General features: G+C 35.8%; 1 protein-coding gene across 1 annotated transcript; it reads left to right on the top strand.

Moving 5' to 3' along the window:
- The first annotated feature begins 1,597 nt into the window (after positions 1-1,597).
- Positions 1,598-18,255, top strand: LOC122052383 (type II inositol polyphosphate 5-phosphatase 15-like). Its single transcript, XM_042613879.1, has 11 exons — positions 1,598-2,868; positions 4,337-4,589; positions 4,682-5,492; positions 7,950-8,074; positions 8,221-8,305; positions 12,541-12,706; positions 12,835-12,872; positions 12,972-13,239; positions 13,437-13,560; positions 13,639-13,996; positions 17,565-18,255. The coding sequence occupies exons 1-11, from the start codon at positions 1,881-1,883 to the stop codon at positions 17,901-17,903; spliced, it is 3,555 nt and encodes a 1,184-aa protein (XP_042469813.1). The 5' UTR covers positions 1,598-1,880; the 3' UTR covers positions 17,904-18,255.
- The last annotated feature ends 301 nt before the right edge of the window (positions 18,256-18,556 follow it).

Consider the following 18,556-nt stretch of genomic DNA (forward strand, 5'->3'; position numbering starts at 1 on the left):
TTCCTAATTAGCATTCCTCTCAACGAAGAAGATAATGAAATGCTACAATTTAACCCTTGGTACAGTGGTACTCTCGCAGTTGCAGCATTGACTACTGATATAAACTGCTTATATGTGTTTCTCAACCCGCGGGCCAACCCAAGCCCATCGCGGGCCGACCCGCGCGGGTTGCGGGCCTAGGCGGGTCGGCCCGCGGCGGACTTGGGTTGATAAAATTCCAACCCAACCCGTTTAAATTGTTTGGCGGGGCGGGCCAACCCGACGGGCCTAACCCAAATTGACAGCTCTACATCGAATGTTTTGATGTCTACCGAAGTAAGATTTAAATGGGTAATGTGTATTTCCTAGGCTAATTGAGTTTGCAAGTTGAATTGGACTCAAAAATTCAAGATAGGATTATAGGCTAGAGGGTGTGATATGCTCCGCTCCCTATATCAATAGTGCATCTATGATCCTCATAAGGTCAGGGTACCCAAAATTGATCTGGACACCCCAGACCCTAAGTCGTGGATGCTGCCGATATAGGGGCGAAGCCAAGATAATAGATATGTCAATTTGATAGTAAAGTTGTTGACATTTTTAATCTTGAAGGAGTACATCAAGTTTGAAGGGAACTTAAAGAGCTAAGGGCATCTTGTTGTTATGTTGTATAAATGTGCTATTAAAATCTAGGTATGGTTTATTATCAAAACCTCAAGTCACACTTTTAATGGACTATCTTAGTCGCTTAAGACTTTTCCTAAATTGACTTAAGGATTTAAAATTATGGACATCAATTATAAATTTGATAATAGATAATTGTTATTATTATAAATAATTATCTATTTGTTAGATTTATTTTGTATATTTATTTATTATGATAATTCAAGTGTCTGGACTTTTCAACTCAATTAATCTTCAAGATGAACATCATTCTTGTTCAACACAAGCAGGTCCATGCCTACGGGCCAACATTTCAGATTTTTTTATCCTATTAGAGGAAAATATCTATAATGTATTATAATTAGAATTCAAACCATGAATATTTATAATAAATATTTTACAGTTGCATCATGTCCGAGAGAAGAACTTTGTAGGTTTATTTGCTTGACTAGCTTTTGAAGATGATATTTATATATTAATTTTATTCATTGAAAATTTATCCTTTAATTATTGGTGGTCGATTATAATTTGATCACTTAATTTATTTCTCTTTATGTAATATAGAAGGTTATATAATATAGAAGGAAGTCCATGGGATGATGATATAGTGAAGAGATTTTCAATTGTCATTCAAAAATTCAAGACTCACCACTAAAAGATATTGAGCTATATGAGATTGAACTTGTCAATCCTAGAATAATATCACCTGAGTAAATTTTTTTATTTTAAAACTAGCTCTGAACACACGTACAATGAACATAATTTTCACTACAACTATTAAAGTTACCTGAGGGATAATATTCAACCTAACTCGTTATTTAAAAAATACTTTTTAAATCTCGCCCGGCAGAATTTTATTTTGTAAGTATTGCTAATGTTCATATTTGTAAGTTGTAACATCAACTAGTCAACTAAATAATTTATTAGTTGACTGAATTATGCTTTAAAAAAAAAAGGCAACTGGCATACATGATCGCTGCAGGTGCCGGTTTTTGCAATTCCGGTCGAACCGCTTAGGGCAACCAGTCGACCGGGTCCGGAAGAATGAAAGTAATGAGACGGGTGGAGACCGGAGAAGAGAAGGCTAAGTGGCAGACGTCCGTCTTTCCCGGCACTCATGTCGCCCCATTCCTCCGCTCTTCTCCTTTGACCCATTCCACCATCGTCATTATGCTCACATTCCACCCCGGCAATCTCCATCCCTCGTGCTGCTGCTACTCGTCGATCCGCTTCCGCCCATGGAGGAGAGGAAGGAGGACGACGACTCCGTCGGCGAGCTCGTGGTTAGGAAGCCCTCTCGAAAAGGCATCTCCTACAGCCAGCCCCTTAACCGAGATGCCGTTATCGCCTGCGCGTCACGCCGCCAAGCCCTCCGCAAGCAGAGCCTCGATGAGGACGACCACAGCCCCCGGCCTTCCTCAATCCCCGGAGATGACCACCCCCTTCCTTCATCCTCCTCAATCGCCTCCTCCCGCCGTACTTTCCGCCATCAGCATTCCTCCTCTCTCGAGGAGTTCTGCTCCCCCCCTCGTACCGCCCCCATCGAGTCCGTATCCGATATCCTCGGGGGATCCTTCGGTAACCACTTCTCCCTCGACCACCACCGCTTCGGCTCATCCTCCGACGGCGATTGTGACCTGACCCTAGAGCGCGCCATGTCCGAGTTCGGCGGCGCCCCCAATACTGTTCCCGAGTTCATGGGCAGCGGTGGCGGGGTCGGCATCTTCCGCGTGCCGGCCCGAGCGGCCATGCACCCCAGCCGCCCTCCCCCACTTGAGGTGCGCCCTCACGCGTTGCGTGAGACCCAGGCCGGCTCCTTCCTTCGCTCCATCGCCTGCGCCGGCTCGCTGCTCTGGGCTGGCCAGGAGTCAGGCCTCCGGGTCTGGAATCTCGACGCGGTATTCGAGGACTGGGAGCCCGGCGTGATGGTGAGGCGGGGCGATGAGAAGAGCGCTCCGTTTAACGAGTCGTGCCGCGCGTCGCCGACGCTATGCTTGGAGGTTGACGCTGGCAATGGCTTGATTTGGAGCGGTCACAAGGATGGAAAGATTAGGTCTTGGAAGATGGAACTACCCGTCAATGTGAGTTCTGTCTCGGATGAGTTTGGCTCTGCTTCGGTTGCTCCGGCCAGTGGTCGCTGCGGTGGTGCTCCCCCATTTAGAGAAGGCCTTGCGTGGCAGGCTCACTACCGGTCTCCTGTGTTATCCATGGTTATCACATCTTATGGTACTTTCTATCCAAACCATGCCTCCCTTTGCAATAAAATGATCATTCCCTCTTCTTTACTTGGAAAGAAATATACGAAGAAATTTTGGTCATCCATCCATTTCTTCTGTTGTATTTCATTCCAAAATGGGTGAAAAATGGATGTAAATGAGCGAGAGTATTTCTTTCCCTTTAATTCTAAATAAGACCAACGAAATAGAGTGAGAATAAGATAATATAATTCATTTCTTTTCTTTTCTTTTCTTTTCTTTTCTTTTCTTTTCTCTTCTCTTCACTTATGTCACGCTTGGTTAGCAGGAATAGCTATTTTATATTTTATGATTTCACATGGAATAACAAATCCTATGTTTGGTAATGAAAATGAACTTGAAATGTCAGTTCTCCTCAAATTGCTATTCACTTATTATCTTTCATAGCTATTCCTTGCATCGATCCATGGAATACTTATTTTTTATTCTATTTCATTCTCCATGGAACGCATATCCTAATGAGTTAGGTTGGTCAAGGACAAGATGGATTGAACAAAGGGTCCAAGCCATTCAGTCAGTCTAGTTTGTCTGGACTAGGTGTGCTAGATCCAGATGAGTGAAGTGAGTGGGACCACCAATCGAGCCAAATGGATTGAGTAGACTACACATATTAAGTAGATCAAGCTGATCAAATAGCTCAAGTTGGTTGGCTGGACCAAACAAAATTTCTCTGGTTGAGCTAGTTTAGTATAGTAGAACTATTTCTTATCTATAACCTAAAGAATATAAAAAAACCTATTACTTGAAACATTCATATAATAGAAACATAGGACTGAGAATGAAACATGGATTCCCACAAACCAAATTAAGGAATTCAATGTTTATTGTATTCCTTGTCTACTGCATTCCTTAGGTGTGATTTCTTCCCAAGTAAACACAAGTGAAAAACAAAGGTGAAAGGATGAAAAATATTACTTAGATTTATTCTGACTACCTTGAAAAAATGCTTTACATAATAACTAGTTGTGTCATGTCAATCCTTTCTTCAAAGGTATTATTTTCTAGGATATGATACAAATTTAGGAGGCTTTTTCTCACACATAGGAAAAGGAAGAATCTATGTCTATGAGATAAGTTTTTTTTTTTTTTTCCATTGAAATGCAAGTACCATTCACCATTGATAGAAGAACAAAGAAAGTACATATTTGTTTTGCATATTTCAGGAGGAGCTCTATTCCCCAATTTTGCTAAATAAGAACTCTGCCTGAAATCTGCAAAACAAATATATACTTTCTTTGTTCTTCTATCAATGGTGGATGATATTTTCTTGTTGTGTTTAAAGTCCATGGCTTGCTACATAACTTCATAAGATTTCACCCTATTTTAATGATTTGCCCTCCAAAACTTGTAGGAGTGAAAATTATCTCACTGTTCTCCTTTTCATAGATTTTGGTGATATTACACTTTCTCACATATAAAGATGCAACTTTCAACTACAGGTGAAATATGGTCAGGTTCTGAGGGTGGTGTTATAAAGGTCTGGTCGTGGGATGCCATCAAAAAGGCCCTTTCTCTGACTGCAGAAGAGCGACATGTGGCTGCTTTACTAATTGAGAGGTCTTATATTGACCTGCGGAGCAAATTTACTGTTAATGGTGTTTGCACATTACCTAATGTAGATATAAAATATATGGCATCGGACAATTGTAGGTCTAAAGTGTGGACCGCTGGTACTTTTATATTTTCTTTATGGTATGCTGACATATTTTTTTTCAAGTGTTTCCACTGCTCGTTAATTTTACAGCTTGGCCTTATTATTTCAGATGGACAATTGTTTCTTGCAGGGATTCCCGTACGAGGGACCTACTGAAAGTGTATGGCACTGATGGACAGGTAGAGACTAGGTTTGATCTACCATCCACACAAGATCCATATGTTGAAGATGACACGAAGGCAAAATCTGCTTTGTCGTCAAAGAAGGACAAGTCACAAGGGTCAGTTAGCTTTTTCCAACGTTCTCGTAATGCTCTGATGGGAGCAGCTGATGCTGTTCGCAGAGTTGCAGTTAAGGGAACATTTGGGGAAGATCATCGAAGAACAGAAGCTTTAGCTGTATCAATGGACGGAATGGTATGGACTGGATGCACAAATGGCTCAGTAGTCCAGTGGGATGGAAGTGGCAATCGCCTACAAGAATTTCAACATCATTCTTCTTGTGTTCAATCAATTTGTACATATGGGCCAAGGGTGTGGGTAGGTCATGTCAGTGGCAAAGTTCAGGTTATGGATCTTGATGGAAATCTTCTTGGAGAATGGATTGCACATAGCAGTGCAGTCATAAAAATGGCTGTTGGTGGCTCTTATATATATACATTAGCACATCATGGTGGCATCCGCGGGTGGAATATTAGATCTCCTGGACCTCTTGATGGCTTTTTGCGGACAGAGTTGGCGAATAGGAAGCTATCTTACACAAAATTGGAGAATATTAAGATTTTGGTTGGGACTTGGAACGTGGGACAAGGAAAGGCATCTCATGATTCACTCATTTCCTGGTTGGGTAGTTCTGCGTCAGACGTTGGATTGGTTGTTGTTGGACTGCAAGAGGTGGAAATGGGTGCTGGATTCCTTGCAATGGCTGCTGCTAAAGAAACTGTAATTTTTTTATCCCTATATTATTTTTTAACACAATTCTTTTTCTAACATAAACTTTTGGGATAGGTCACTAGCCAATCTAAAGCTAACAAGTCCGACCATAGAATAACTTAAGAACATAATTCTAATCAGTAGAGATGATTTCTTTGGTAAACAACAAATTTAAAATCACCATGTCCAATCTGTCATCGGTTAGTCCATGTAGTTGTATTGTTGTTTAAATACAATGGGTAGCATTGAGTTTATATTTACTGAAATGTCATTGATAGACTGAATGCCATGCCTCAGTTGCTGCACTGAGATATTAAGTAATAGGATAATAATTTTGTACATACGTTTGTCTCTTTCCTAATAGTTTGAGGTCATGTGCTACTAATTTAATGTTTCATTAACATGCTTTTTATAGTTAAATTAAATCATTCCATGTGTTGGTTTGAGTCACTTTAGTCCAAAACCAACCCAAACAGCCCAACATGTGAATAATACTAATGCTTCTGACTTTCAATTTTAGCCAACTGACAATGTAAATAGGTAGTATGGTCCATTTCCTAACCACTCGAACCTTTGAGTGTTAGGCAGTCAAAAATAACTATAGATGTATAAATTTGCACAGTAGTCACAAATATGGATTTAAACAGAATACTTTGACTAATAAAGGAGTGCCTCAACCTTGTGGTAGTGGTATGGCCATGTTGGCCAAAAGGAGTTATGCTTGTGTTGGAAACCACCTAACTATATTATCTTTCTAAGAAATACAGTCCTCTACTTTTTAATTACCCTAATATACAAAAAATTTAATCTTTTGTGAATTATGTCTCAAAAATGAACAAATAATTATGGTCTATTTTAACAATGGCTAGTTGAGATATGTGCTTAGTCCTTTATGCTTTAGTGCTAGTTGCTTACTTCACTTGGTAATGCTTGGTAGTAATTGTAACTTGTATTGGGCTATTATGATTTTGGAAATATAAGGTGAGCTCTATTGTAAATTTATAGTCGCGGTTTAAAATTTCGTACTGTACCGCTGGCACTATGGGCCGTTGTTGCCTCCTCGACCCCGCGGGAAGTTGCTACGACTTCTGTGTCCCCATGGGAGGTCACGGACACCATCTTGTCGTGAAGTGTCGCGGAGGCCACAACGACCTCCCATGGTGTCGCGGGTGCAAGATTAAACATAAGATTAATAATTAAACTTATATTAATAATTTCAAACAACTCTTAGCTATGATAGGGATAATCTAAACATGCTTAATCAAACCCTAATAAAATTATCTCATTAACTTAATATATATATATATATATATATTTAATTTTAATTTCAAAAATATATAATAAATTATTTATTTATTTACCATATAGGAGTGTTTGATCCCATATTATTATTATTATTATTTAATATTTAGATTAAATTTTTATTTTTAATTAATGTATATTATATATTAAAAAAATATCGAAACCATATAGACATTACACAATATAGTACCAAAACCATATAGTTTCTATCATAAACAAAAACTTCGATACAACTCGAGATTTTAAACCATGCTTATAGTTTTGATCTTTAAAGGACATTCAATTATATTTAAAGATCAAAATGCTTATAGTTTTGATCTTTAAAGGACATTCAATTATATTTATAAATCTCAGCTAAGTTTACATTTTCAACCTTGTTAAGTCTAACTTCTAATTTTAATGATAGAGTTTCATTTGTGATGCTGTTTTTAGCATAGTTTAAAATTTCAAACTGTATAAGAGTTTTGGATTATGATCACTACGATACAATTTCAGTATCACATCGTGCCGTGCCGATAAAATTTTGGTACTTTTTAAAATATAAAATATATTAATTAAAAAATATTATTATAATATTTGATTACTATAAATAATTACAATTAGGTCAAACTAATATTTTAAAAATTAAAAAAAGTAAAAATTATCTTAGGATTAACTAAAATCCAGACGTAATAATTAGGATTGAGTAGGTTTAATTTAAATTCACATTGGATTTATTTTAATCAGTTTAACTAGAATTTTTTTTCTATGTATTTAAGGAAAAAAAGCAATAGGATTTTTTTTAAAAAAATTTATTTTCTATAAATATAAAAGTTAACATATGGGGAAGAAAGAGAAAGATTTAAGAGGGTAAAGAATTAATTATTAAAAAAATTAACCGTTAAAACAAAATTGCTAGAAAAACTTTAAATTGAAAAAAAAAACTCAATCTTGTGGGGGGGCTCATTGGCGGTCCCAAGGCTCGGGCGGGGACTCTGCGACGACTGCAGGGTCCTCTGTGAGGCCATGGGACCTTGCACGGGGTGTGTTGTTGTCGCTCCTCTGTCAGTCCACCAGATGTTTTACTTGTGCCGCTTGATATGCCACGAGATTTTAAACCATTGTTTTCAGTCATGCTTGTGATTGGTATTTTTCTACATTTTTTAACTGCTCTAACGATCTTAGGTAGGACTTGAAGGGAGTGCTAATGGCCAATGGTGGTTGAGTGCAATTGGCAAGACCTTAGATGAAGGATCATCTTTTCAACGGGTTGGTTCTAGGCAATTGGCAGGGTTATTGATTGCTGCATGGTAAATACTCAATAAATTTTTCATATATCATATAAAAAAAATCCTATTTTTGACTCTTCATCTATTGAAATGAAATTTGGAAAATGTGATATCTTGTCTATCCTAGTTAATCAAGTGTGCTTATTCTATCTTCTTTAACATTTTAGGGCAAGGAAGACCCTTAGGCCATATATCGGTGATGTTGATGCTGCGGCAGTACCATGTGGATTTGGGCGTGCTATTGGTAACAAGGTATTGCACTGAACACTCCTTTCTGTTCATGTTGTCATCCCTATTCTATTAAGGCTGAAGTAGATAAATGTGTTATCTGCAGTTATGGTTGTGCTCTTGGGGGATGAATTATTGGGACATCTAATGTTGTAATTGGTCCTTGTTATTGAATCACTGCATATTTAGATGGTTGTGATAGACTGACAATGATAAAGCATGCAATGAGGACATGGGATGAGTGAAGTAGACCTTTTTAGCATATTACCTACTATAATCATGTAACTCTACTTAAATCTATAGAATATCCTAGAAAAGGAGCCATAGTGTGTTGGTCAGTTGTCTTATGAGATATGTTAAACTTGTAAAAATCAATCATTTTCTCTTCAACTAGACAAATAACCAGTGAGGCTTCGCAGTTACCTACTCCTTTCAGCAGCTTCTCAACCATAGTTCTCACACTAGGAAATCCTCTGCTTTGCTGAAGTCCTCTAGTTAGTGCAACAGGAAGTGGTGGAATCTGTCTCTTATTCCCCTCTGCCTCTCCTTTTTCAATAGGCCATGACATTAACCTCTACTATATACCACTTGGTAGAAGATGGATTGCATTGGACATTGCCTTCTGATTGTCCAATTTATGTGATAAATTTTGAGATCTTTTCTTACCAGTAGATATTTCATGTATATATCTATTCCCATCATCACAAGATCCTGCTCTCATCCCCTTGTTTCTCACTAGATCTACTTGAGCCTATGAAGATTTGAAAAATCCTGAGAGGGTTAAACAGTGTTCTGCATCATTCATCCAAATTTGCTCATCTTCTCCTTCCTGCACTCATTTGTGTCCTGAAAGATGCTATCCTCAGTCAAAACCAAGACTCTTCTCCCATTGCATTTATCTGCTATATGTTGTCCATGTTTTAGCAAGGAGAAGGTCACTTGAGAGATATCCTCCAAGGGACTTGGCTCATCTTCTATTATGGACACGGGATGCCTACTTGCTTCCTCATGCTTATGTTTAGGTTTTCCTTTTTGTGAAATCCTTTTCTAGTTTATACAACAAGCTAGATATACATAGTATCATTATGAGTCATTGGTTGTGTTATGAGATTAGTCTCGCATTGGAGCTTGAATCCTATATATACATCATGCAATAGTCCTCTTGCAATAGTGATTGTTGAATTTATAAGTGAGGCTAGAGGGGATGAATAGCCTATCGTGCTTTTACTTTACTTGTTTGTGTATTCAATCAATTTAGTACGCAATGGAAAATAAAATACAAAGGAAAGACAAATACAAATACAAATACTCTTGGTTTTTACTCCAAGGCCTATGACTCTTATGGTATGTTTGTTCTCAAAATCCATTATTTTTCCTCCTTGTATACCTTCCAGAGGTAGAGAAACCTCTTACAATCTTCTCCTATAAGATGGAAGTTAAGCACAAAGAGAATTACTAGATAAAATAAATCAAAACACAATATTAGTGAGATAGACAAAACATGAGCACTCTCAATTGTCTTCTCGTTGCTCCTTTATCTTGTATTTATAGGCTACTAAAATAGTCTTGCATTCTGATTCCTAGGGTGAATTTAGTTGACTAATTGCTGCTTTTATTGAATGTTTCTCTGCGCTTTGCTGCAATTGTAACTTGATTGAATTTGCTTGATTAATCTTGTAGATTCCTTCTCGACCAGAAATTGTTTTAATGAAACAACATCTGTTATAATCATTTCCATTAACTCATCAGTCGGTGGTCTCAATCCTCCATTAGTTGACTATTCTTGTGGAAACTTCTAGATCATCAATTATTCCAATAGAATGATGTAAGTTATAACCATTTCCGTTGGCTCATCTGTTGACCCAACTTGATCATCAATCGGGTTGGTTGATCTTGTACTAGTGGATTGACTGGCCTTACATTAATCAATTGGTTGATCAATTGTCCTCCAAATAGAGATAAACAAGAATATCCTATGTTTTTCTTAATTAACTTGAGTCAGACTCAAGTTCTAGTTAATTGAAATACAAGTCAACTAAGGTCAAGTCTGTGCCTAAGTCTAGTCCCATCGGTAACCTTTTATACACACTATTGTACTCGACTCTCAACTTCACGAAGATTACATGCCAAGAAGCCTTGCTTCTAGGTCTTTTGTGTTAAGGGACCTAGTCTCTGAGATTTTCTCATTTGATAAGCATCGCCCTTGACGAGACTTCAATCTATCATATTTAATCCTCGACTTACTTGGACTTCCTCCATTGCACCTGCAATGCAACATCTATGTTAACTAACCTTTATACTTGACACATCATATCAATAATCACAATATAGTCCTAACTCAAAGTTTTGCTCAAACCAAAGTTTAAAATTTTAAGTAGTGTGAGCTTTGGATTTTAACCGGAACGATACTCTTTTGATATCGTATCAACATTTCGACATATGGTGCCGAAGGAGAATTGGATGGAGGAGGAAGGAAATGAAAAAGGAGCAAAAGCTTTTAAAAAAAGCATGTCCAACGGTGTCTAATGTTAGTATAACACAATACTTATTGACATGATTGACACAACACCATAAATTACCTATGCAGTGTAGTTTTAAGTGGTTTCAAATTTTTATTGAACAATACATTTCGATTGAGCCGTTTGGCATGTACGAGATTTAAAACCATGGCTGAAACTTAAAACATCAAAATTACATGTTTAAGAGTATGATTTAACCAACACCAATCAATATAACTTTCTTTTCCCTAAGGTTTGGGATCTCATTTTGAGTTATGGTTTTAGTCCTCAATAGGAACGAGACATGCCAATAGCATCAAGTGCCAAATGCTAGGGGATGTGTTAAGTACCAACCCTAGGTGGAAGAGAACTAAGAAGTGAAAGAGCTGTGTACCTCATGGAAGCCTCTAATAAAGGCCTTGCTAAAGCCTCGTCGAAGCCTCACCAATCTAACAAAGGCCTTGCTGAGTCTCGCCAAAGTTTTGCCACATATAGACTATCTCAGGAGCCTTGAGAATCCTATCCCGGGAAGCTTCGTCGTGATTGGTACTGTCTCACAAAACCTCATCCTCGTCACAAAGCTCTGCAAAAGCCTTGCCTTCGTTGAGTGGCATTGTTGTGGTGTCACTATCTTGCAGTTGTTTTGACTTCCTCATGCCGGTTCCCGGGTGGAACAAAATGTTGTGCCCTTGTTGACCGACATGGATAATTCTATAAACCATGCTTTCCCCCTAACTAGCAAGGTCAATGACTTCCGGAAAGTAATACCATTATTTAGTTTTAGTTAAATTATTTCTGGTTTTCATGACTTTGAAAAGGTAAAATGGTTGATCATAATGTTCTTATAGATTTGCAATTCTCCTTTTTCTGGACTGTTTATCTTTAAATTTAAAATAACTATTTTATCAAATCAACTTTTTATGAATGCATTGCTTGTAAATAATCTCTTATTCAATATCCCATATAACTATTTTCTTGTTTTATATGCACCTAAGACACTTCATTTGTGGTCTGTGTTGCCTAAACAACATGTCACCTTGTGATCCTTAAACCTTGAAGATATATCTATTAAGTTTAGATGCTAGAGATAAATCCGTTGTTTACTCATAAATTTAGTAATAATTACAGAAAAAGATCAAGCGTAGTGATAGTTTCATTTTTATAATTGAAACTTTCCAGTAATCCATTTTCCTTTCTATTGGCTAATTTTCTGTTATGAATGTTCACCTAGATGTACTCCTAGGCATTCATATTAGATATTTCATTTCTTTACTTAAAAATAATTGTGTAATGTGTAGGCTCTCTGTTTGGACCTTTTTTTCTCTCATGAAATTTCAAATGATTCAAATCAAAACCTAAACTTTGAGATATATATTTACTTAATGATTCAGGTTGTACATATTAAATATTTTTATGCATTTTAAACTAATTGAATAAAAAATAATTTCATTGGCAATGTTCTATGATTTTTATATTGGCATTTTTAGTATATACTTAATGATTCAGGTTGTACATATTAAATCAATTTCATGCATTTGCAAATGATTGAATTAAAAATGACAATAAAGAATAATTTCATCCACAATGCTCGATGACTTTTATATTGCCATATTTACATGTTACTATATCTCAAATTTCATGAATTATTTATGTATAACGATGTCTTGTTTCACTAGAAGAGTTGTTTGGTCTCTGATTACTCATGTATCCTTAAGCGGAAATCATGACAGAAATGTTTCAAGGTTTTAAACTGTTTCACAGGGTGCTGTAGGTTTGAGGATGAGGGTCTATGATCGGACCATATGTTTTGCGAGTTGTCATTTTGCTGCACATCTGGAAGCTGTTAGCAGGCGTAATGCTGACTTTGGTCATGTTTATCGAAATTTGTCTTTCAGTAGGCCAACTACAGGAGTTCAAGGAGCTTCAGGTTTTGCAATTCTCATATCCAAGGATATATGTGAAGATAGGATTGCTGTATTGATTTCACTTTCAACTGCAACCATTTATGATCCTCTTAGCATGTATATAATCTTTCTCCTTTATCTCGTTTTGCAGCTGGTGCCACATCTGTCCAACTGCATCGTGGAGTGAATGTATGCAGTGGAATTATTATTTCAAAACCAGTTATCTTGATCAACCTTTTCCCTTTTCAGTATGATATTTAATAGAACTACTTGTTATGGCATTGGTAGGCCATGGGATCTCAAATTGATGATGGCAAACCTGATTTGTCTGAAGCTGACATGGTGGTTTTTCTTGGTGACTTTAATTATCGACTTCATAGCATCACTTATGACGAGGCTAGAGACATGGTTTCTCAAAGATGCTTTGATTGGCTTAGAGACAAGGATCAACTCCGGGCAGAAATGAAAGCAGGCAAAGTCTTCCAAGGAATGCGTGAAGGGCAAATTAAGTTTCCTCCAACGTACAAGTTTGAGAAGCACCTTCCAGGTTTAGCGGGTATGTATTTGTTATTGCTAATTCTGCAAACTTCTGGGCAAGGTTGTACAAGGTTATGCTAACTTTAGAAACTATGATATATCATTGCTAGTTAAGAATATATTATTGAGTTGCTGTATACTCTTTAACTAGAAAGAAAGTGTGGTTCAAATATTTCCAGTTTTTTTTTAAAGCTAATTTGCCATCATCTTTTTTAGGATATGATTCAAGTGAGAAGAAGCGTATTCCTGCTTGGTGTGACAGGATATTATATCGGGATAGCCGTTCAATTTCAGTAGCTGAATGCTCATCAGAGTGTCCTGTAGTCGCATCAATATCTTTGTAGGATTAGTATTGATTCATTATTTTCCACAATGAAAGCAATATGGTTTTAACTAGACTAGTATGTTTACTTGCTAGGTACGAAGCGTGTATGGATGTCACTGACAGTGATCACAAACCTGTGAAGTGCAAATTCTGTGTTGAAATTTCACATCCTGATGAGTCGATAAGAAGACAAGAGTATGGTCAGATAATTGCATCAAATGACAAAATAAAATCTTTTCTTGAAGAATCTCTTGGTGTTCCAGAAACTATTGTTAGCACAAATGACATCATCCTACAAAACCAAGACAATTTCATTCTTAGGATTGCAAACAAGTGCGACAAATACAAAGCTGTTTTCAAAATCATATGTGAAGGGCAATCAAGTACTGTGGATGAAAATTCATCAGAATTCTCTACAAGATGTTCCTTCGGTTTTCCTATGTGGCTTGAGGTAAATTTCATCTTGGTTTTAGGTTTCACCACAGTTTTCTTCACTTTGTAAATAACTTTTCATTAGACATTAAATTGATTTTATTCTTCCAAATTATTGAATTATGCATTTCTTTCTGATGTCATTACATGGATGTAAGCAAGAGGGGAAAGAGAAAAAAAATAATAATCAAGGTTTCTTGTTTACTTGGTAGGATGTGGAGAGTAGGAAGGAATTTAATTGCATCGAGTGTTTTGATTTTATTTTCTCCACAATTAGGTGGAAATGGAGCGAATTAAGTTTAAACATCGAGTAAACACAAATAAATAAGTGGTTTTATTTTTTCCTTTACTAAGTAAACAAGATAGTAGTGACGAAATAAACTATGAACATAATTAACAAATATGCACCTTAGGATATCAAATCAAGATTTTGGGATGACTTAGATGAGGTATTATAAAATATTCCACGAAATGATTTTAATAGGAGTTGATCTAAATGAGCATGTTGGAGTAAAAAATGAGGAATATGAGAGGGTGTATGAGGGTTAAGTTTGAAACAAGAAATGAAGAAGGACAAACTATATTGAATTTTGCAATAGCATATGACCTTATACTAGCTAATACGTTTTTTCAAGAAAAAAGAAAAACACTTGGTCACGTTTAGAAGTAGGAATAATAAATCGTAAATTAATTTTCTTATGGTTAGGAAGAGAAATAGAAAGATTTGTAAAGATTGTAAGGTCATCCTGGGATAAAGTTTAACTATCGAATATAAGTTAGTAGTGTTAGATATACGCCTTAATTATAGTCTCAATAGAAGAAAAATACATACAATGGTGGAAGTTAAAAAATGAAAAACAAAACATATTTAAGAAGAATACAGGAGTTCAAGCATTAGGTGAAATACATAGTGACTCTAATATGACATGAGATAAGATGGTAGCAAAATTGAAATAGTAGCTAAAAGTGTATTCGGTGAGTCAAAGGGGCATGCACCATCAAATAAGGAATCTTGGTGGCGGAAGGAAAAACGAACAACCTATAAAGAATTATATATTTGTAAGAACGAGGAAAATTTTAAAAAATATATAATAGTAAGGAAAGAGGCTATAAGATAAAGAATGAAAATTTTGAACAGTTATATTGAAAATTGGTTACAAAAGAAAGGGAAAACGACATTTATAGAATAATTTAAGTGAGAGATAGGAAGATAAGAAATCTTATCCAAACAAGGTGTATTAAAGATGAATGCAATTGAGTACTAATAAATGATAGAGAAATAAAAGAGCGGTGGAATTAGTATTTCATCAAGATTCATGTGACCAACTTAATTTAGGTAATTTAAGTAAGTAATGTGAGCATACAAATTTAAATTTTATGTAGAATTCAAACTTTAGGAGTAAAACAAGTTTTAAATGGGATGCAAAATTGAAAAGTCATTGAACCAAATGATATTTCGATAGAGATATGGAAGTGCCTAGAAAAATAAGATATTGAATGAGTTGTAAAATTATTTAACATGATATTGAAAATAAAAAAAAAATACCTGGCTAATGGAGAGTATAAAAAAATACTCTAGTTCTCTTATATAAGAATAATAGAGACGTACAAAATTGTGCAAACTATAAGAGTATTAAACTAATAAGTCATATCATAAAATTTTGGGAAAGAGTAATAGAAAAAAGATTAAGGAGATCACGGTGATCGAAAATTAATTTGGGTTCATGTCTGGAAGGTTGACAATAGAAGTTATACATATTCTCATGCAACTAATTGAAAAGAATTGAGAACAAAATCAAGATCTACATATGGTATTGATTGACTTAGAAAAAACTTATGATAGAGTCCTAAGAGAAATTATATGGAGAATTTAGAAAAGAGAGGTGTTAGCGTAGTATATATTGAGCTAATTAAGGAAATGTACGCGGATGTAATGACCAGGGTGAAGACTAATTGAAACATTTCCAATAAAGATAAGGCTTTAAGTTCCTATATTTTTACACTAATCATGGACGAACTCACTGCCGTGGTGCATATTGTTTGCAGATGATATTGTTTTGGTAAATGAGACACGTGCAGTAGTAATTGCTAAACTAGAATCTTGGCGAGAAACACTAGAAGTGAAAGGGTTCAGGCTAAATAGAGTAAATACAGAATATATAAAATTTAAGTTTAGCAATATTAGACGTAATGAGTCAATTGTTAAGATAGGAGATGATAAATTATACAAAATTATGAGCCTTAACTATTTATGATCATTTTTGCAAAACGATGGAGGGATTAAGAGAGATGTCTTAAATAGAATACAAGTAAGATGACTCAAATGGATGAGGGCATCGGATGTTTTATGTGATCGTAAAGTACCTCTAAAACTTAAAAAGGAATTTCTACAAAACGGCGGTTAGACCTGCTATGTTTTATGACGCAGAATGTTGGGCTATGACTTGAGCACATGAGCAGAAGATGAGAGTTGCAGAGATAAAGATGTTAAAGTGGATATGTGGACATACGAGTATGGACAGAATAAGAAATGAGAGTATTAAAAAGAAAGTCAAAGTTGCATCTATCGAGGAAAAATTTCAAGAGATACGTTTAAGATGGTACAAACATAACCTAGACAGATATGAAATCATGATAAATACGCACATCAAACGAGGTAGAGGAAGACTAAAAAAAGTTTTGGTTAATAATAATAAAATAAGATAAAATTTGTTTAAATATAGATAATGATATAGTAGGGAATAGATTCCAATGACATAGAACGATCCATATAGCTGACCCTACCTAGTGGGATAAGGCATGAATGTTGTTGTAAGTGAATGTTACTTACAAGATGACTAGACAAAATGGAATACTATGGCATCAAAGATAATATTTCATTTCATTTCATTCCATTTTAACTACTTTATTTCGTTCCTACTGTCTCCTCTAAGTAAACATATTAATAGTTTTATTAAATAGCCCAAATGATTAGTCACTTCAATCTAGGAGTTAACAATTTTTGGTCAATTTGAAAAGTGAGACATATCCTTATGCAGTTCTAAACAACGTAGAGTTTTGTTTATCTTGTAATCTATATTACTTCCATTGTGGGTAATGTATTTGGATTCAAAGTGGGCAATTGTAACCCCCAATACAACCTAACACCTTGGGATTTATTAGTCTCACAATTAGGAAAGGGTTGAATTAATGATACAACCATATGATAATCTGTTACTTGTCTTGTATGAATTGTTAATGATGAGGGAGGTTCCATGAGTTAATTGTTTTTCTAGCAATGAAAATTAAACTATTTCGGTGAATCAAAGCTGCATATCACATAGGAGCTAGCAACACTATCATGGCGGAAGTGTTGGACACGATTGTTTCTAAATTTTTTTTACATGTGATCTATAGGCATATCTGATGCCAACTTGGAGCATTGGTGTCCAAGTGTCAGTGCCTGACACAATTGCAGAGGGGTTGTCAAATGATGTTACACCTAATATGATTATCAAAGTTATCTAGGATTGGAGAATCTTGTTTTACTGTGTTTTACTGTGGAATGAAACATCAATTTTCATCTATTTCAAATTTTCTTTATTTAGATTCAACCAGCAGTTGGCATAATCAAACCTGGGCAATCAGCAGAAGTTTCTATCCATCATGGTGAATTCTTCACACTGGAAGAATTTGTTGATGGAATATCACAGGATACCAGGGATAAAGAAGTTGTATTACTAGTAATTGTCACAGGCACTGGCTCAACTGAGAGTAGAAGTCATAGGGTCTTTTTACGGCATTGTTTCTCATTCAGATTCGATGGAGCTGACAAAAAGATTCCATCCAGAAGATTACAATCTATCCATCTCCAAGGGTCTGATGGGAAAGACACAAGCAGTTCTTCAGATGTGGCTTCTGATTTGAGCGACAGAAGAGGCCCATGAGGTAGCAAATCAAATACAAGTTGGTCAATTGTGCATGTAGATGATCACCTCGTCCATGTGAACAAAAACTAAAATCCCAATCAGAAAAAAAAGACCCCAGTCAGATCTTTGTAGGAATTGCGCCGTCTTGCCGATGCATTTTAAGCTGTAATGTGCTAGAATTTCTTGATTTCTTTGTGGAATTTAAAGATAGCATATGCATCCAGGATGGTCTTTAGTTATGTGAATTAGGTTGAACATGTAGCACTTTAGTTCTTTTCATGCTAACTGGATTATACCTTTAGTTTTGTGAATTAGGTTGTACTTATACCATTGTCTCACATAATTTATCAAACTTGTAAGGATATTGTAATTTTGAGAAATGATTGGTACTATGCTTTTTTTCTGGTTTTTCTGTTTTTTTTTTTCCAAAATTCTGTCTTGATGATCATCAGTGTCGGCACCACATTAGATGTGAGATCATTTCCTTTTTAAAGATTAAACTCCTAACAATACCATTATAATACTAGTTTTGAACCTTTACACATTGGTGAAAAAAATGCTTCAAATTTAAGCCCTCCTTTGCTACAACACTAATGACATTTGATTGCATTAAGTACAATAAAACATAACTTTTCTAGGAGCACTGTTGAGACATTGTAGAATTCTCAAAG

Source organism: Zingiber officinale, chromosome 3A, assembly GCF_018446385.1.
Source record: "Zingiber officinale cultivar Zhangliang chromosome 3A, Zo_v1.1, whole genome shotgun sequence".
Taxonomy (NCBI): domain Eukaryota; kingdom Viridiplantae; phylum Streptophyta; class Magnoliopsida; order Zingiberales; family Zingiberaceae; genus Zingiber; species Zingiber officinale.

What these genes read in the sequence shown, in the direction of transcription:
- LOC122052383 (XM_042613879.1), top strand. Translation starts at nt 1,881, where the DNA reads ATGGAGGAGAGGAAGGAGGACGACGACTCCGTCGGCGAGCTCGTGGTT. An exon ending in ACTTTTATATTTTCTTTATG is followed by an intron (nt 4,590 to 4,681) that starts GTATGCTGACAT and finishes TGTTTCTTGCAG; the next exon opens with GGATTCCCGTACGAGGGACC. An exon ending in GTAGTCGCATCAATATCTTT is followed by an intron (nt 13,561 to 13,638) that starts GTAGGATTAGTA and finishes TTTACTTGCTAG; the next exon opens with GTACGAAGCGTGTATGGATG.